The sequence below is a fragment of the Dendronephthya gigantea genome, unplaced genomic scaffold, assembly GCF_004324835.1.
Source record: "Dendronephthya gigantea isolate DGI-Jeju-01 unplaced genomic scaffold, DenGig_1.0 000000F, whole genome shotgun sequence".
In the NCBI taxonomy this organism is placed as follows: domain Eukaryota; kingdom Metazoa; phylum Cnidaria; class Anthozoa; order Malacalcyonacea; family Nephtheidae; genus Dendronephthya; species Dendronephthya gigantea.
The window spans coordinates 1076915-1096953 of record NW_021163010.1 but is presented as its reverse complement, the minus strand read 5'-3'; the positions used below and the strand labels follow the sequence as shown (position 1 = coordinate 1096953).

At 37.4% G+C, this 20039-nt stretch overlaps 3 protein-coding genes across 3 annotated transcripts; 2 read left to right on the top strand and 1 right to left on the bottom strand.

Annotated features, from left to right (window-relative positions):
• Positions 1–692: 692 nt before the first annotated feature.
• On the top strand, positions 693–4017 carry LOC114522138 (tubulin alpha-1 chain-like). Its single transcript, XM_028542772.1, has 4 exons — positions 693–783; positions 1352–1574; positions 2092–2240; positions 2940–4017. The coding sequence occupies exons 1-4, from the start codon at positions 781–783 to the stop codon at positions 3921–3923; spliced, it is 1359 nt and encodes a 452-aa protein (XP_028398573.1). The 5' UTR covers positions 693–780; the 3' UTR covers positions 3924–4017.
• A 1370-nt stretch (positions 4018–5387) lies between these two features.
• Positions 5388–6796, top strand: LOC114518297 (transmembrane protein 205-like). Its single transcript, XM_028538274.1, has 3 exons — positions 5388–5625; positions 5720–5889; positions 6509–6796. The coding sequence occupies exons 1-3, from the start codon at positions 5388–5390 to the stop codon at positions 6794–6796; spliced, it is 696 nt and encodes a 231-aa protein (XP_028394075.1).
• Positions 6503–20014, bottom strand: LOC114529148. Its single transcript, XM_028550938.1, has 16 exons — positions 19980–20014; positions 19270–19823; positions 15574–15721; positions 15154–15290; positions 14896–15031; positions 14668–14763; positions 12525–12655; positions 12254–12345; positions 11974–12058; positions 11786–11857; positions 11438–11536; positions 10870–10989; positions 10727–10765; positions 10326–10421; positions 9969–10141; positions 6503–7173 (listed from the first exon to the last, which is right to left on the bottom strand). Exons 2-16 carry the CDS (start codon positions 19753–19755, stop codon positions 7125–7127), a joined length of 1959 nt encoding a protein of 652 aa, XP_028406739.1. The 5' UTR covers positions 19756–19823; positions 19980–20014; the 3' UTR covers positions 6503–7124.
• Between the last annotated feature and the right edge of the window lie 25 nt (positions 20015–20039).

The window sequence follows — 20039 nt, the reverse complement described above, 5'->3', positions numbered from 1 at the left end:
GTCGAGAATATTATTTCTTCTGTATAGTTTATCATTTAGTAAAAGCGGATTCCTATTTTGTGGCAATATGTAACTGGTTCATTTTCTGCAACACTGAAAATTCCGCCATACTGTTCAGTATTATTATATCTAATCTTTTGTTCAACTGATAGCTACTAAACCGTAGGACCTCAACTATTTAACGATTCATATATATTGACGTTCGGCATAAGTTTCTTTTGAAATTGTTTTTCAACCCCCCTTATGCCTTGTGGCAATATGGGAAGTTTTTAAAATCAGGAATATATAAATTAAAGTACGGTGTGCCAATGGGTGTGACCTAAAAGCCCGTCAATATTGATTAATAATGATTTGTATAGCGCTTTACATTGATTCTTCGCCACGTTTCGCATTAATAATTAACACATATAGTCATTGGCATGATGCAGACAGGTGATGCATGTTTTGCATTATTTATTATCGCCGACGGAATATATTGGGTACAATAATTCAATAAATACACTATCTACGCAGTTTCTCTTGCCTTTATACACCTTTTATGAGGCTTAGAAAAGCAATTTCTTTAAACTTCGTTTAATGGTATTAATTGTAACGAGCCAGGCCGGGGTAGACTGAATTAGTTATTTAAAGCAGGTGGATGCGCTCTGTGTGCTTTAACCAATCAGAGAAGAGCATGCAGCATATTTAAACCACAACCTAAGTAATTGTGCCATATTTGCAAGAGAATTTCGGTGATTATCTTGGTGTCGTTACTTCAACCTTCGCTCAAAATCCTGCAAAATGGTGAGTGTAATGCCTCAAAATCGTTCTGTGGGTGGCTTCTTCTCTAGTTTTCATCAGTGCATCCCACTTCACTTGTATTTGAGATATATTGAATTTTTATAAAGTATTTTGTGTTTTATACCGCGCGTATTCCAATCAAGGATGCGATAAGTGAAAACCGCTTATCTCAGGCGGAACGTTTCGCGAATCAAGTCTTAGCTTGCTTTACGATAACGGCGGAATGTGACCAAAATACCTGACGCTTGCTATTTCACACTTTCGCCTTAGGCCTAAACGTGTTTTTTGCATGTTATGTAGTGTCATATATTCTGTCCGAATTGCCGGCACTTAAAATAACATCCGAACAAACAAACTTTAGTTTAGTCTTCACGGCTATAATGTTTAGCTATTATTGCGTCTAATGTTTTACCATGCAGGCTCGATTTTGCAATTGCTGTGGGGTTAATATATGTTTGCCTGTGAAATTTAACTTTCGGGAAACTGAAACAAAGCTCGGAGATTTTATATGCTGTGATTTTTGTTTATAGTCGGTTAAAGTCGGTTTTTAAATATTTCCTTTCTTCTTTAGCGTGAATGCATCTCAATCCACGCCGGCCAAGCCGGTGTTCAGATGGGCAATGCCTGTTGGGAGTTGTATTGTCTTGAACACGGCATTCAACCAGATGGCCAAATGCCCAGTGATAAAACTATTGGTGGTGGAGATGACTCCTTCAATACGTTCTTCAGTGAGACTGGCGCTGGAAAACACGTTCCCAGGGCCGTGTTTGTTGACTTGGAGCCAACTGTTGTTGGTAATATTAACAGTTCTATATATCTGCTCATGAACGCTTGCATGAAAAACTAGCCGGCCGCGCTATATATTATCTGCTAAGAGAAACGATACGCATATGGGCGGTTGTATGGGCTTGATTCGTCCCCAACTCTGAATAGTTGACTTCTTGCTTCGTTTAGTTCCGTGAATTCCAGGCTGATATAGTATGTTGATTGTAGGATCTAGTATAGTGGCTAGCCTAATAGCATCGAAAGGCCTTCACGGGCGTGGAATATACTATTTATCATTTAACAAATAGTTTATCAGTATTTATTCAACATTCTTGGATAGTTCTTTAGTTTTTCAGTTGCTTTAGAAAACTGCGCGACAAGCTGGCACCTGCCGAGTAGTCGCTGAATCAGATCAGTGCGTGCAGTGCGTTGGTTTTTAAAAGCTTTGCTTTGCACGAAAGAACCCTATTGAAAATAAAACTTACAGCTAATTTTGATTTAAATCTGCTTTTCGTATATCTCTAATTGATGGCCTTCTACATTTAGATGAAGTCCGAACTGGTACTTATCGGCAATTATTCCACCCCGAACAGCTGATAACAGGCAAAGAAGATGCAGCAAATAATTATGCTCGTGGTCATTATACTGTTGGGAAAGAACTCATTGATCTAGTATTGGATAGAATTCGTAAATTGGTACGTACGTTAGTTACTTTGCTAAGAAATCAGGCTGTTGGAGCGTTAATGCGACCGATGTTTACGGCCGGTTGTTTCCATAGTGACATCACATAATTACCTAGAACGTTTTTTTTCAAACTCGCACCGAAATTGCATGATAACGTGTCGAGGAGAGTTTTTATCATGGCCTATGTAAAACCAAATTGTTTATGTGTGTAATTCTTCTTATGTTGTCTGTTCAAGTATATAACGCCTAAAATGGAAATTCTCTACCCTGCATCTATATAGACTTCAGAGGATCAGTTGAACGACCTGTTTAGTTGTCATAGCAACTTTAACTATACATATTGGCTCGCAAAGTTAAAATGAAAGCGGCAGATACTGATTGAAAACAACATACATTAATTATACATAAACATAATACAGCGACTCTACGTCTATGTCTACTATTACCATCGTTAAAAAGCAATACGTTTTTTATTAATCATTAAACAGTATTGGACTATTGGTCACGCATTATTAAATCATTGAAGTGGCTTTTAAATTTATTCGTATTGAAATTTTACAACGCATATCTCAACAGTATTTCAGTCAAAACGATGTTTTCCTGTTTATTTTTTATATTCGCTTTAGACTTTTTCATAAATTTCTGTGTATTCTGCGACTATTTGCTAATGCTTTTAACACTATTTCCATCGGTTTATTTATTGACTATAGGCAGACCAATGTACAGGTCTCCAAGGTTTTCTCATCTTCCATTCGTTCGGAGGCGGTACTGGCTCTGGATTCTCTTCTTTGCTCATGGAGCGGCTATCTGTCGATTATGGCAAGAAATCCAAACTCGAGTTTTCTATCTACCCTGCGCCCCAAATCTCCACCGCAGTAGTTGAACCCTACAACTCCATCTTGACAACCCACACCACCCTCGAGCATTCAGATTGTTGTTTCATGGTCGACAACGAGGCCATCTACGATATCTGTCGTCGTAACCTCGACATTGAACGGCCAACCTACACCAACCTTAACAGATTGATTGGTCAGATTGTATCGTCAATTACCGCCTCTCTTCGTTTCGACGGGGCACTGAATGTTGATCTCACTGAATTCCAAACCAATCTTGTCCCCTACCCACGAATCCATTTCCCCCTCGCGACGTATGCCCCAGTAATTTCTGCAGAGAAAGCCTACCACGAACAACTGTCCGTTTCCGAGATCACCAACGCGTGTTTTGAACCAGCCAATCAAATGGTGAAATGTGATCCACGTCATGGTAAATACATGGCTTGCTGTTTGTTGTATCGTGGTGATGTCGTGCCTAAAGATGTGAACGCCGCCATCGCAACCATCAAGACCAAGCGTACCATTCAGTTTGTAGATTGGTGTCCAACTGGCTTCAAGGTTGGTATCAACTACCAACCACCAACTGTGGTACCAGGAGGTGATCTGGCCAAGGTACAGCGTGCTGTGTGTATGTTAAGTAATACCACAGCAATTGCTGAGGCGTGGGCAAGATTGGATCATAAATTTGATTTGATGTACGCCAAACGTGCTTTCGTTCACTGGTATGTTGGTGAAGGAATGGAGGAAGGAGAGTTTTCTGAAGCTCGCGAAGATTTGGCAGCCTTGGAGAAAGATTACGAAGAAGTTGGGGTTGATTCTACTCCAGACGGAGATGAAGATGAAGAAGGGGATGAATATTAAATGACATCTCTTTATGCATTGGTGTGAAAATAGAAAATTGTGATCTATTTCTTTTTAAACTACAAATAATAAATTTGGTCTTTAAGCTTCTGCATTAACTAGTCGGGTCTTTTGTTTCGTAAGCATTTATGCAATATCAATTGCTCCTTAGTGAAACATGGAGATGATACGCCGCTTCTGATACGTCTCTGCTAATATACTGTCTGCATTCATGTTCGGATTTTTAGGCCTTACTCCCCCGTCGTTGTTTGCTCTTCCTGTTTACATACACATCAGCTGTTTCCTCTTTACGTATCTGATCATAATATACCGGATCTTTTTCCTTTTTTCACCTGTTACTTTGAAAATTTTCGAAGGTCGGTGAAAATTGCCAGGCGAAAACTAGAATTGCTCGAGCTTGATAGAAAGGTGTTTCATTTAACATTCAAAATCATATACCATTTTTATTATATCAAATCAATTCACTTAATTTGTGTTTGTTTTTATAACACGGGGAAACGCGTATACCATGTACTTTAATTGTAATTTTATCCCTTCTGTATATTTACAAAACTTGGTTAGTCTGACTAAAATGACAAAAATTGGTGTTCACTGTACATACAAGGTGTCTCGGAATAAACGGAAAAATCAATTGGAATCATTCGTTGTTAAAGATGATTGCGATTATTGCATGTGTGAAAAAAAATCCTGAGTAAGTAGCTAATTATCGTTCTTGCATAAAAACAACTGTATTAATTGTCATTATTTGTAAAAAATGTCAAACATACAATCGCGAATCTAAACAGAGTGCTTAATTGGGAATTTCAATTCTGTTAATGAAAGTATGTTATTTCTATACTTTTCTGTCTTTTGGAGACTGTAGAATAGAAAAACCAGTCCTTCATGTCTCCTTACATTGAATCCAGACTGCTCTTATATATAAAGTATTATAATTAAAGTATAAGAAAATGATTTTCCACAGACTTGTAATTTGAGATATAGTATTATAGATCCAAAAATTGTTTACGTTAACCTTACGGAAATACATTGAATAGTTCCATCTGTCCAACAATATTCAGGTGTTTGTTAGTGAGCAGTCCGGAAGCATGCAGTTTTGAGCTGCGGGCACGCCAGGCAGTGTTTTAGAAAACGGAACATTCATTTTACCTTCGGAACTACACGCAGATCTACAGAACGACAAGAAAACGTATTTCCAGTCAGTTTTAATCCGAGCACTCATGCATTTTAACACAGTCTTTTATGAAAAATTTGGACCAAAGTCACAATAATCAAGGGCTGCCTACCCTGGCAGTGGGGACTGGGACAGCTGCCTCCGTGGCTTCAGCTCCCCTTTGTCCGGTGCTGTCCGATGAAGCATGAAATGTTTATTGTTATTAGGTGAGAAATAAACAGATACCTAGCTATATATAAGCAGATCGTTTCTATATTTGTATGCATAAGCTGAAATCTTTTGTGATGAATAAAATGCAGCAAACTATAACTCATGAGAAGTTGGAGAGACGAAGGAAAATCTCAGCACATAATATCATTCCTACTGTGGGATTTGCTGTCACTCTTGGTCTGGTAATATATTTTTTTAACGATGGGAGTAAAGAAAATAAAATGTCTTTATTAAACGAAAAATTGCCGTACGCTCTACATTTTGGTCATCTCCTGGTATTTGCTATATGGGTTGGCATTCAGTTTTGGGTGCATGTTTCAGGTACGATATAAGTGTATTTGCATCTTTATATCCGTGTAATGAATATTGTTTTCTAAATACTTCAACTCAATTGTCGTTTTCTTTACTTCTACAGGTTTCACAATGTTTAAAACGTTAACGAGAAATGCATTTGCGCAAGTCCAAAGCAAAATATTTCCGTTGTACTTCATGTCTGGCATAGTAATGAGTGCTATTTCGCTTGTTACGCATCTGTTTATGTATCCTAAGAACTCCTGGAAGAATGAGAGTTTCTTTTTGTATCAGGTATAATGATTTATATGTGTTTGTATTAATGTAACATACAGTATAGTTGCCTGATCTTACGTCGTCAGGGTATCACAAATATCGGAACATGGCATTGAATCATGCATGGTTAAGGACAAAAAGGACAAAAATATGTGAAACATATATACCGGGTGTCCCAAAACCCCCAAAACTATTGAAATCACCGAGTTTGGATACCTAAGTCTTTTAGGAAGGTGTTTGTTTGGGTATTTAGTCTTGCTTGTTTTACAACACATCTTATATCACAATTTGTACAAATACATTATAGCAGAAGGCCATATTGCAATTTTTTTTCACTGTTGTGGTGTCCCTGCCATTCTTGTCCTTGTTTTGTCCAGACGCCTGTTCGACGTCCTGTCATTTGTATTGGCAAAGTTAAATAAATAAATAAATAAATTGTGCGAAAATGTAGCAATGCGGGAGACTTCACATGCAGTGTACGCAGTATCACATAATCGTTACGAGACTGTAATACTTGGGAAAATGAAAGTCCAATAATAATTCAACTATTTTAACTTACAATAGGCGAGCTAAATATCAGTGAAAGAAAGAACATAATACATAATACATTGTACATAATATTTTACTTCATCTATAGGCGCTTGGTTTATCAGTTTCCTTATTGTGTTCACTTGTAAATTACTTCTACCTCGGACCTGAGACAATCCGAATGATGCTAATCAAAGCTCAACGTGTAACGTTTCTCGGAATCGAGGATGATGTGGGACCAATTGCTCCAAAGCTCGTGGAACATGATCTCACATACAAAGAAATAAAGGAAAAGTTTATTAAACTGCACGCAGCATGTTCCATCGTGAACATGATATGTTTTGGTGCATGTGGTGTTAACGTATGGTGCTTGGCTTGTAAGCAAGTATTATGTTAGTACATACAACAATTACTGTCGGGTCTAGTAAAATTATTTGCTTTCCTCTGTTTCTTGTAACTCGGCGGGAATATATAGAACGGTGGTATAAAGGTTAAAATTGTTTATTCAAATCAATATATGCGTTTCTCAGAGTTGCTGCATGAATAATTTCTGGAATCATCATAATGAATACAGAAACATATTATTGCACGTAAATTTCTTTGATTTTCAAACGAAAAGCTGTTAGTAGCTTTAAGGATTGTACACATTATGGATACAATATATGTTATGATACATAAGTATTGTACTGTATATTTTGTCTGTTTTCATCCAAGATATGGAAAAATCAAGCCATATCAACAGGTGTTATGACGGGTGAGAGGGATTTATAGCTACTTAAGGTGGTCTTCCACCAAGAATTTGAAATAAAAATTAGAAATTAGGAAATTTTTGAAAGCTACATTTTTAAATTCCCTGATTTATAAGCTCTCATTTGATGTATTGTTCACCCACTAAATCTAAGTAGAAATGTAATATTTTGGCGATTTAGTGAGAGAATGTAAGATTTTTCCCCTTGACAACGGCCTTAGCAACGCATTGTTGTCCTAAAAAAATCCTGATTGGTTTGCTTTGAAGCGATATATTTGCATTTATTTACTTGCTTACCCCTCCCCCAGTTAGTTAGCTATTTGGTGTGCGATTATATGCTGCTGACATGAAGTATAGGCCATGAAAACCACGAGTTATCTTCCGGCAGACAATCAAAGCTTTGAGCTTCACAAACACAACGACTAAAAATCCAAACAAAAAGTTCTTCTTTATCGACGTTATTCTCATTTTTGTGACGATGGGGAGAAAGAAATCTTCTGGATACAGTAAAAAGCGTAAATTTTCTGGTAACCAGTTTACAACTGCAGCAAAAAAGCCGAAGATTCCCGATCAAAGTGAGACGACCAAATCGAATACGTCTGCTTCTGCTCAAAAAATTTCCGCAACGATTTCGACCGCACACACAGAAACGAAAGAGGGGAGTGTTTCTGGCTTTCGTTTAGTCGATCTGGAAATTTTAAAAGGCACACTTGAGCTCTTGCCGTGTTGAAATTGTCTACAATTTAGCCTTCAATTTCTCGAGGATCCACACAAGCGGATGGGATGTGCTTCATATCTGTATTTGAGGTGTTCTTCCTGTGAGTGGACAAATGAATTCTACACCTCGAAACTTACTAATAACTTCTATGAAGTGAACAGGAGGATGGTATATGCCATGAGATCTATTGGTTGTGGACGTGCTGGAGCTAAGCGATTTTGTGGACTTATGAACATGCCACCACCACCAAGACCTACTCCATATGCTTTGCACAACAAAGCTCTTCTCCAGAGTGCTAAGACTGTGTATGCAAAACAGTAGTAGATGCTTCTAAAGAAATCCATGACCTGAAACAAACAGCGTCAAATGAAGTTGTGGATTGTGCAGTGTCGTGTGATGGGACTTGGCAGAGGAGAGGATTTTCATCACTTAATGGTTGCGTCGCCACAATCTCCATGGATACGGGGAAAATTCTAGATGTGGAACCACTAAGCAAAGTGTGCCATACCTGTAAGAAGCTCAACACGAAGCCACAGACATCTGAAACTGCATCTTTGAAAGCTGAACATGAGCCAAAGTGCAAGGCAAACTATGAAGGATCTGCACCTGCAATGGAACCAGAAGGTGCTTTGAGAATTTTTAATCGGTCGGTGGAGAGCAACAAGCTTCGTTATTCAGAATTTTACGGTGATGGAGATAGCAAGAGTTATGCTGCTGTGAAGGATGTGTATGAGGAAGACAATGTAACAGTCACTAAAAAGGAATGTGTGGGACATGTACAAAAAAGGGTTGGAACAGCACTGCGAAAGTTGAAGAAAGAGAACAAAGGTTTGGGAGGAAAAGGTCGTTTAACGGATGCCATGATTGACAAATTACAAAATTATTATGGGATAGCCATTCGAACTAATTGTAAAGACATAGAATCCATGAAGAAAGCAATATATGCTGCTCTGTGTCATTGTGCTTCATCTGGTAAAGATGATTACCATATCCATTGCCCAGATGGTAAAGATAGCTGGTGTGGCTTTAAGCGGGATAAGGCTAATGCCACAAAGGAGTACAAGCATGGTGCTGGCCTCCCTAAGCAAGTCATTGGCCATGTTAAACCAATATTTGACAGACTAAGTGAGTCCAGTCTGCTGCAAAGATGCCTTGATGGAAAAACTCAAAATCAAAATGAGTCATTCAATGCCATGATTTGGAATCGTGTCCCAAAAGAAGTGTTCGTTGGATCGGATGTGTTTTCGTTGGGTGTTTATGATGCTGCTGCCCATTTCAACACTGGTGCATCTGCTGCAATTGAGCTGCTGAAGGATATGGGCCTTGCATCTGGCAATTTTGTTCAGAGGAGTGCTTGAATTCTGACAAACTGCGTGTACGGAAAGGAAATTACAAATGTCAAGACAAGAATAAGAAACGGCGGAAGGTGCTACGGGGAGAAAAAAAGAAGAAAGGGGACAAATTAGTGGCAAAAGAAGGAGAAACCTATGCATCTGGTGCATTTTGACTTAAATTAGTTATATTGACTTGGTAATGTTTTAATACTTGTATATTTCTTGATTTGTATTCAATATATATTCTCAGTCATCTTTATTGCTCGTTTTCTCAAAATAGCATTTTCCGCCATCCAGAAATCTTTTAAAAAGAATAACTCAAAACTATTTAATGAAAATGACTGAAAGTTTCTATGTGGTAAGATAGATATGTTTTCTTGTTCCTGAACCTAAAATTGCATATATATTTTTAATAGGGCACAAATAACTGGATTTGATGCACTCTACTGCATTGTAAAAATTGATATCTGCTGTTTCTTAATGAAATAATTTAAATCTTGGAAGGGTTTTTAGGTTCATCCCCTAGATTGGTCTATAGTGAATACAGAAATAAGATTTATTTGTTTTTCTAGCCCCTCTTTGCTTCTCTATACTTTTTGAAAAATGGAGACTAAAATCACAGTTGGGGGTCATTTTCTTGGTTGCCATGGCAACATATGGTTCAACAACTATGTTGTTGTCATCACTATACCAGTACCTCTTTGGTTCATGCATAAGTAGTTGAGTTGAAGCTAATTTATTGATAATTGAAATCAGGGTGGAAGACCACCTTAATGTGCTACTGGATGAATAGTGCCTTCGTCGATTTGGACGTTCATATTCAAATTTCGAGCTTTGGTTCTCGGGCGGCGGTAACACCGCCACTCCTGATGGCGAAACTGGCTCCGTGTTTTGTTTCTTGATGTATTCATGTAAATACGCGCGAGTTGCTCTTCTGCCAGACTAAAAAGTAAAACAAAGTTATGCATAAATTGCCATTGGTGCATAACACTACATATAATTGCATGAACCTCCATTTATGAGATAAGAAGTGGACTGAAGAAGTGGATATAGAAGATGCAGGCTTTGCTATGAAAAATAATTTATTTAAATTTATATGTACCAACTGAAATAGATCCATATTTACCTCGATAAGAAATGTTTTGTCTTCAGTTTCCAAATTAAAGTCATTTGACTCCACATAATCTGTGTCTATACCAATAGTTCTATTCACGTCTCGCTTCTATAAACGAGGCAAAAGTGAAGTTATCACATGAAGTCAGTATCTTGGAGTGGATTTCTTTGCATGCATGTATATCATAAAATTAGCATGCAGTTAATGGTAGTAATAACTGTTCTCAAGTTGCAGGTATTTTATACCCAGAATTACATGAAAGTTTAACTCCGTTTGCATGTGTTAATATAAGATAATGAATGAAAAGAATTTATTGTTTCGTAAAATTGAAGCTATATAGGTGCCAAAAATACAAGTGTATACGGGTTGCGTTATCCTATTCAATGATTTCTTGTTTTTTCTTTCTACTTTACCTCGACATACACACGTTTCACGTTAACCGCCAATGCAGTCTAAAGGAAAAAGTTAAGTATCATCTATATATATAAATGTTAAAAACGATAACAATTTTTATTCAATTATTGATAATAGCTGTATATACTGAATGGCGATATACTTGCAAAGTTTGTACAAAATCTCCAAGGTTTCTGATTTCTTTTCTTGTATATCCTAGAAACCGTTGCTGTAAGTTGACTCCCCTTTTCGCAACAAACGCCATCAACTCTTGAAAAGTGATCTGTCGGGAAAATAATTTCTGTGAAAACTAGCATATTAAATCCGCAGATTTTTTTTCGCAATGATTGAAGAGAAGTTGGATGAAGAGAAGTTGGATTTAATTGATGTGGCACATGCACATGCTGGCGATTTTTACTGGCGATTGTAGGTGCAATATTCTTCTTTCGATAGATGTGAATAAGTGAAAGGCTTATATATATACGAATGTTCATACATGGGCACTTATATACAGAGCAATAATATCTATTTCTTCGTTTGCATCTGTCAAAAGAAGAATAGAATCGCAGAAAAAATTTCAAGGTAAAACTGGAGTTTCCAGCGCTTTGTGTCATAAACATTTCACAGATTTCATACGAGCATGTCATCTCACATGCAAACAGCTCTCACGGATCATTTAGATATATGAAACGTTTATTTTTCAATGTCTATATTATTTTTGTGCTCTTTACCTCTCCGTCATGGTCTCTATCCACTTGATCAAACGCCTCCATCACTTCGCAATCGTCTCCAAAAAGCAAGCGCAAATCATCGGGAAATAGACTGACTGACTGTGAATAAATTAATAGATGCTACTGATAAACCTTTCGGTTAAATACTGATTTTTACTCCCGGATCGGATCGTTCTCCATCAGAACTAGTGTGATTCAAACACTTGCAAACTGAAGATATTATCCTTCCGATCAGGTCCGAAGGATAACATTCCTCAGTGGAAATCAGCCTCGAATTCTCGAAATATATTCAGATGTAAGATGTTGACATTAAATCTTACGACTACAATATACTCATTCAAGACTTACATTTTCGAAAACTGCACGAAATTCCTGCTCATTGATTATACTGTCTTCATCTAAATTGTTCACCTCAAGTTCCTGAAATATAGTTGTATATACACAGACTAAATCAAGTGTTCATGCATATAATTTTCAGTCCACGAATTTTTCTAGAACTATATTCGCAAAACATATTTTGACGGGAATACTTCTACCTTCATAAATCGTCCAACGACCTGTACCATGTGTTCATGTTCAATTCTTGTTTGCTGCTGTTTTCTCTTTAATTTATTTCTCTGTCTATAATGTTCAAGAGTAGTTCGTACGTAGTGAGCCCAATTCTGAATATGGTCTCCGGAGACCATATTTCATTAATTCAATCATTCAATCTAGAAGATATATGCAACTATAAAACTTGGAGATTCATTAAAATAAATAAATATTAAATAAATGTATAATGATTATAACTGAATCCCTCATCGGCTTTATACTTACTTTGCCAATTTTGTATTTGGTGCTACAGGTGGTTTGCTTCCGGGTCTCTGTGAAAGCGTTGTTTTCATCAGTTCTGTTTCTGTATTTGAATACTAGAAATTTTAATGAAACCAAGTGCTAAATATTTACTCAATGTTCTGTTACTGAAACTAGGCCCTATGTAGATATATCGCTGAGATCATGAATTATGTAGCTAAACACACAAAAAGTGCATCCGAAATTTTGTAATGATCAAAGTCATGATGATGGTTTTTTACGTATGTATTCGTACCAGAATCATTCCCAGCGTTTTTGGATTCCAAGTTCCAAACCTTTCTGACTTTTCATAGAGCCTAGCAAAATCTTCCAGCGGCTGTAGACGTTTGAAGAATGTGTCTTCTGGCTCCGTAGATAGCCACCAACCTTAATTGGTAACAAAATAATTATATTAAACTAACGTTAACATAAGAGACCTTTAGTTTGACGTTTACGGCAAACGCCAAACCGCTAGCAATGTTTGTGTTTTAACTCCACTATCTTTAAGTGTGCGGCAATTTCGCTAAATTACAAACGTTCTACATAAAACTTGTGATGTTCAGCAGCAATGTAAGAAAGCAATAGGCTATTTCTGATGTATTTAGAAAAGCAGCAAATTCAGCTTTGCCGTATATGTTTCACGTTCGCCGTATAAATTTTAATGCTTGAACGGCTGAGGGTGTATGCAGTCGTTCAAGCATTAGGGAGGTTAAGATCGACTTCCACTACGAGTACCGATACCAAAAATCAGTCCCGCGCATGGGCACACGTAACAATCGTCCAAAATGTGATAACACTGGAAGTTGCGAGTACCGTTCTGGAGCTGAAAATGGAAGTGGATAGGTAAGCGAAGTACCGAATTAAATTTACTGTATTATTGTCATTTTCTGCAGTAGTTTTATAATGATATTATTTAGTTTTTAGTTAATATTATTTAGTATAATGTTTCTGCTTTGTTTGGTGACACTTAAGGATTGTGATTAGAGTTTTTGATGTGAATATAGCCGCTATACTCCACCATATTTATTTACCTCTTACGGAAGTCAAAATTCTTAACGCTTTAAAATTTCGGCGCTGCCAAACAGTAATACGTCATGTATCTTCGTATCGGTACTGGTAGTGGAAGTAGATCTTAACCTCTCTATTAAATTTTATACGGCGAACGTGAAACGATCTTGTCTAAAAGTACACACGAATGACCACGGATGACCACGAGTGACCACGGATGACCACGAGTGACCACGGATGACCACGAGTGACCACGGATGACCACGAGTGACCACGGATGACCACGAGTGACCACGGATGACCACGGATGACCACGTGTAACCACGGATGACCACAAATTATTTTTATGGGTTTTTTTAATAAAAAAAACCCATAAAAATAAATGACACAAAACTTCAAACTTAAAACCAAATCTTAAATCAAGCAAGCTTTCCCTGTTTTTCGTTTTAACTGTTCTCCAATTTTCATCGATAGATAGCCAATCCAAAAAAATCACTTGTGGTCATTCGTGGTCACTCGTGGTCACTCGTGGTCATCCGTGGTCACTCGTGGTCACTCGTGGTCACTCGTGGTCACTCGTGGTCACTCGTATGTACTTTTAGACAAGATCACGTGAAACACATACGGCAAAGCTGAATTTGCAGCTTTTCTAAATACAACAGAAATGGTCTTGTCTAAAAGTACATACGAGTGACCACGAGTGACCACGAGTGACCACGGATGACCACGAGTGACCACGAGTGCCCACGAATGACCACAAGTGATTTTTTTGGGTTAGGGTTAGGGTTAGGGTTAAAAAAATGACACAAAACTTCAAACTTAAAACCAAATCTTAAATCAAGCAAGCTTTCCCTGTTTTTCGTTTTAACTGTTCTCCAATTTTATAGATAGCCAATCCAAAAAAATCACTTGTGGTCATTCGTGGGCACTCGTGGTCATCCGTGGTCACTCGTGGTCACTCGTGGTCACTCGTGGTCACTCGTGGTCACTCGTATGTACTTTTAGACAAGATCAACAGAAATAGCCTATTGCTTTCTTACATTACTGCTGAACATCACAAGATTTATGTAGAACGTTTGTAATTTAGCGAAATTGCCGCACACTTAAGGAGAGTGAAGTTAAAAGTTAAAACACAAACTTTCTTAGCGGTTTGGCGTTTGCCGTAAACGTCAAACTAAAGGTCTCTATAAACTATATACGTCTACGGCGAGAATATATTCCTATTCTGATAAGTAATTGTCATATTCAAACTATTTGTAAAAAATGTATAGCAAACTAAGAATTCGTTTTCTGCCGCCCAAATAGATAATATCTTTAATACAATCCGTTCACGTTTCAAGATAGCTTGTTATAGTCACGACATCAAGGCACAGACAGGCGGATCATCTTACCATCAAAGACATGTATTGGGTAATTGCAAATTAAACCTCCATCGACATACACATCTTCTTCACCATTAAAAGTTTCACGAACTACCTGAAATACTCCTAAATAAAATAGTTTTGTATTTCTTGAGTAAAACATCATTGTTAGTAACATTATTATTAGTATAACTGAGACACTGGGATACTATATCATATGTGAGTAAAACACAGGCTATCAGTGATGAGTATATATACCAGGTAACGCCATTGACATTTTGACTGCTTTTCTCACTGGAATATTGGGCGTTGTTTTTGGATGAAAATATTCTACCGACATGTGACTCAAATTAGTTACGACAATGCATATTTCTGTACCAAAAAGACGTAAAACCTAAAAGAATGTGTAAAATATGATCAGTTAAAATGAAACAAATTAGAAAAGTTTATTGCATGAATGAATTCTCGCACAGAATGATCTTTATTTAAAAAAGATAGGAATGATTTTGTACGTACATCTTTAAAAGTGATATCGTAATCACCAGTACGTTCTCTCATTTGTTCACCAAACCAGTGATTCATTTTCTTCCCAGGATTCCAACCGAAACCCTTCTTTAAATTTGGAAGCAAACTGCAGTAGCCGCATGAATGATCTAAAGTGAAAGATCTAATGTAAGGGGAGAATCTTTCGAGCAAAGTTATATGTCCTATAAGCTTTTAATCATTATCAACGCCGGAAGCGTTAGTTTTTGTGTTTTAATTAGGACTACTGGAGGAATCAAGAATGGGATCTGGTCAGGCGTGAAGCCCAAAGATGCAGTAATGTGATTTAATAGTCTGCGAAAAAAGTCGCTGTGAAAAACCTGGGTCGCGTCCTACTTTTTATCAGTTCGGACGAATAAATTTGCCTGGTGGAAAAAGGGATAAAAATATTACCAGACATTATTTTGCGCACATCCTGATCGAGAAATTCTTGTAATTCCGCTGAGGATATACCAATTGCTGCCAAAGACGCAACCATTGCGCCAACGCTAGCTCCCGCGAAACGCTTGATGTTTTTTAAAATACCAGCATCTTCCAGGACCTACAAGAGTTCATTCAACAATCACCAATTATTCAAAATCCATTGGATCGTTACAGCATTGCCAAAGTATATCAAGATTATCAAACGTCGATGACCAGCTTACTGAAAACACAGTTGAGTTTTCTAACAGTTCATATACAGATCAGGGGCCGGTTGTTCGAAAGATGGATAACTTATCCACCGGATAAGTCCTATCCAACGGATAAATCTGCTATCCAGTGGATAGTTATCCATTGGATAAAAACGCGTTGCACGAAGCATGGATAGTGGAGTGGATAGCTATCCAATAGATAAGTTTTTAAACTTAAAAATTTACTCGGAGAAAACAGGATTATCCTGAAATTTCGTACCACAACGTCAGCTGTTGCTAAGCATTTATAACATTGAATTCATAATCATTACGAAATCTCGATTAGTTACTGGAAAGACTTGAACAAGTGATTTGCTCGAACTTTGCAATTCACACAATAGTGATTTTATTAAACACATTGCAATTTTATTCCTTGACCTTGCGAGGCTTTGCCTTTCGGTTCCATAACAAATTTAGGAACAATATTTTAATGTTTTGATTGGCTAGTTCCTGGTTAATCTAAGCGGAGAACAAAATTCGTAGCCTTGTTGTCTATACTTGTCTATTGCGTGAATGAAATTACTTAGATATTAGCAAGTTTCCTTGGAATAGGTCGAATCTTTCTTTGCATATTCGCGCTTATAAACTGATTAGAAGCGTATAGTAAATTTACCGCCTGTTATCGATGTGAGGATGCCCAAAAAATCGCCGCTCGGAACGGAATGTGTAGGCAATGTGAAACGCTGCTGCGACAAATATATCAGTAAACATTGGTTGGATTTCACTTCGAAAACATTTTTAATAGTGAGTACAATCATGTACATTAGTTTGTTGAAACACAGTAACAGGAATATTGCATTTTTGTCCTTTTTTTATCGTAAATGTTTACAGCGTTATCTTGTATCTTTCAATTTATCCACTGGATAGTGGATTTAAACTACCTCCGGACCTTGGATAAATTTATCCAGTAGATAGCGATTTTTATCTGGGGCCGGTTGTATGAAAGCCGGATAGCGCTATCCACCGGATAGTGATTTTTTCAATCGCTTTAAAATCGCCCATTGTTGGGTATAACTTTGATTAAATCTTAGTTTTCCTAAATTGAGGATCCTCTTTAACAAAATTTGGCTACAAAGCTGAAATTTTATAGCTATTCAAGCATTAATTTTTTAGAAGGGTTGAAAAAATCACTATCCGTTGGATAGCGACTTATCCACCTTTCGTACAACCGGCCCCTGCTGGATAAAGTTATCCAAGCTTCGTGCAACGCAAATCACACGCTGGATAAAACTTATCCGTTGGATAGCGAGTTATCCGTTGGATAGCGACTTATCCACCTTTCGAACAACCGGCCCCAGTTAGGGATGGGGCACGCATTAAAACAATGGACATTTCATTACCCATTGTTGTTAATGCACTCACATGCACGAGGTTTAAAGTAAATCAAATTCAATATGAATCTTAAATTGTCACCTTGCGGTCAATGGCCGATACGGAAAAAAGCTAGCCACATTTTGAAGGTAAACTATATGAATGAAGAACTTATAGGCAGAGATGAGATGTGCCACTAGTGCCAACCATTAGGAATGAAAGTTTGGAAGCGACGACGAAGCGGCGTGATGTCTTACAGTTTACTTCACCTGAGCAAGATTCACATGCACATTATTTGTTCACGTGTATATATATACTTTCGTCGAACTGAATTGATCATACGGTATGAAAATAACATTCTTATTATGCCAAATTAAAAGTAAAATGGTGATTACAGCTATATTGGGTGCATGTTTATGGTTAGCTCTCAAATTAGCGAGCTTCTGCAACACATGAACAAGAAAATTTGTACACAACAGATCAATGGTTATAGGCTAAAATTATATGACAAATAAGTTGTTAGACTCATGCAATGCCAATATTGTACTAAAGACTCTGTTTCACGGTGCAATATCTCATGTCATTTGTCTCGAAACCAATGGAAGTCCGCTCTACTTATAGTGAAAGGCTCAATGCGACTTACAGTGCACGGACGTTAAACGCATTAAAAATTGTAACAGGGCCTTATAAACTCTGCCTTTGTATTTTGAAATATGAATTTGAAAACTCGCAGGGAAAGCCAGGAGATTTATCCAGGCTTTTGATTGACAGTTCTCAGGCTGAAGGCACTAACGAGAATGCAGAGTTGACTATCTCAATGTCTTTGTTGCTGTTTTACTGCCTTAAGGTTGATCAAAATGCCGATAATACAGTAAAAGTTTGATGTTTATGAATGAACTCTGCTATATATATTGTTTAATTCATTGCCTCCTATATCATGCAGAGACTGGGGAGAGTATTCAGGGGTTAATTAAGGTGGTTTTTAGTCGATATAATTTTTTTCGAACCATATCCGTTCCATATATGTTTAATAACAGTGTTTTTGTATGTAAAAGAAAAATTTGGAAAGAATAAAATAAATTTGGAAAGAACCTAAAAACACCCAAAAGAGATCATCCAGCTCTATGCCACAATCTAACCGGTGATATTACAACCAGCTGCGATATACCAGCATAGATTACAACTACGAAAGGTGCAAGGACAGTTGCTATAGGAAGAACTCCCCCCCATAACTCACATCTTAACGGCCGTCTAAGGGGGAGATGCACTACGGCCCCCAGACCATGATGTATGTGCACCTAACCGTTACGTCTCAGTGAGAAACAGAGTGGGCTGTATGCCACACGCCTAGCGCGTCATAGACGAATCAGCTACAGTGGCAAGCCTTGAGAGCGATGATAAATTTAAGGTATTTAAGCTTTTCCTGGTCTCGAGGGGCGGTCCCTAACAAGTATATGCATAGAAAACGACTAATAAGACACACGCTTGGAAATGTCAAGATTTAAACGCCTAAACGTTTTTTAAGTGTTTTTAACGAGAAATTTTAGTGTTTTGATATTCTTTTAGAAATTTTATTGTTTTGAAACAATCCTTGTTGGTTTTTAACGTCAAAATAGTCATCATTCTCGAAAGGAAACTCAATATAAATGACTGAACGGCTTAGTTTACAAAAATGAAGGTCTGAAAACTTAGCACGAGTTCCCGTAATGGATTAGAGCGTGAAAGATCAACAAATCCTCAAGACTGTTATCCAGTTTATTGCAGCCTTGGGTATTTGTGCCAACCTTTTTGAAGGAGTAGGTGCAGCCTTTATACAAAGAGCGATTATATACAAGTTATTATCGTGATACGAATAACTTGCGATATCATAAAGTATGAGAATATTTTATTGGAGGTTGGTGCAGCTATTTTCTCATACGTGCTAATAACATGCATGCACGTATAGTCTCATTCAATTTAGAAATTTGCGCAGTGTTTTCCCTGTGATAATTATTTAAGAAGATATATTATTTGTCTTATTATTTGTATTATTTAAATGCTGAAATTATATTAATATATCATAGGCATCAACTGAAAGAAGAAAAATATTATTCTGATTATTTATCACCTGTAATGCACCAACGTAGGCCATGCCTTTACTTCCCCCTCCTTCAAAAACTAAATTCTCAAATGGATATTCATGGTTGCTGATGTATAGGTCTTCTAATGTTCTGTTCCCCTCAAGGAACTTCGATTCCAAATAGGGTGATGCGGTCATAATCAAACTTGTTGCTGAAACTATCGAATCTCCCGGTGTTGCCATCTTGTTAGGTGTAAGCTGAGGTGAAGAAGTTTTAGTTCTCAAGTCGCTAGGAAAACTGCTATTCCGAAGTTTAACACTAAGCGTTGCTGGTGAATGCTGGTGATGATTCATTTCTGACGGTTCTTCGTACAGATTCTCTGGGACATCGACTTCAGCTGTGACTTTGACGAGTGTTTTGCGATAACTTACTTTTTTGGTGTTTTCCATGTGCTTTGGGGATTTATTCGGATAATTTTTGGCATTGAACGAGGTTTTAGGCAGCGAGCACGTTGTTGTATTAGGATTATGCATGATAATCTGTCCAATATCTCCTCCACCTCGTCGATTAGGAAGACATACGCGATTAAACTTTGGTAAACCTAATTTGAACAAAGAACTGTGTATTTGCTGGACGAACATCACGAATTCCATTAATTACTACACAGTCATCACATTGACACATATTTACGTCATTATTACGTGATTTTTAAAAGCTTTGCTTTGCACGAAAGAACCCTATTGAAAATAAAACTTACAGCTAATTTTGATTTCAAATCTGCTTTTCGTATATCTCTAATTGATGGCCTTCTACATTT

Bases quoted from the DNA above. Each gene is read 5' to 3' on its own strand.
- LOC114518297 (XM_028538274.1), top strand. From the start codon at position 5,388: ATGCAGCAAACTATAACTCATGAGAAGTTGGAGAGACGAAGGAAAATC. The intron at 5,626-5,719 runs GTACGATATAAG...TTACTTCTACAG, and splicing joins GTTTTGGGTGCATGTTTCAG to GTTTCACAATGTTTAAAACG. The intron at 5,890-6,508 runs GTATAATGATTT...CTTCATCTATAG, and splicing joins AGAGTTTCTTTTTGTATCAG to GCGCTTGGTTTATCAGTTTC.
- LOC114522138 (XM_028542772.1), top strand. The intron at 1,575-2,091 runs GTAATATTAACA...TTCTACATTTAG, and splicing joins CTTGGAGCCAACTGTTGTTG to ATGAAGTCCGAACTGGTACT. The intron at 2,241-2,939 runs GTACGTACGTTA...TATTGACTATAG, and splicing joins TGGATAGAATTCGTAAATTG to GCAGACCAATGTACAGGTCT.
- LOC114529148 (XM_028550938.1), bottom strand. From the start codon at position 19,755: ATGCATAATCCTAATACAACAACGTGCTCGCTGCCTAAAACCTCGTTC. The intron at 11,537-11,785 runs GTAAGTCTTGAA...ATTTATTCACAG, and splicing joins TTCGTGCAGTTTTCGAAAAT to TCAGTCAGTCTATTTCCCGA. The intron at 10,422-10,726 runs GTAAAGTAGAAA...CCTCGTTTATAG, and splicing joins TGAAACGTGTGTATGTCGAG to AAGCGAGACGTGAATAGAAC.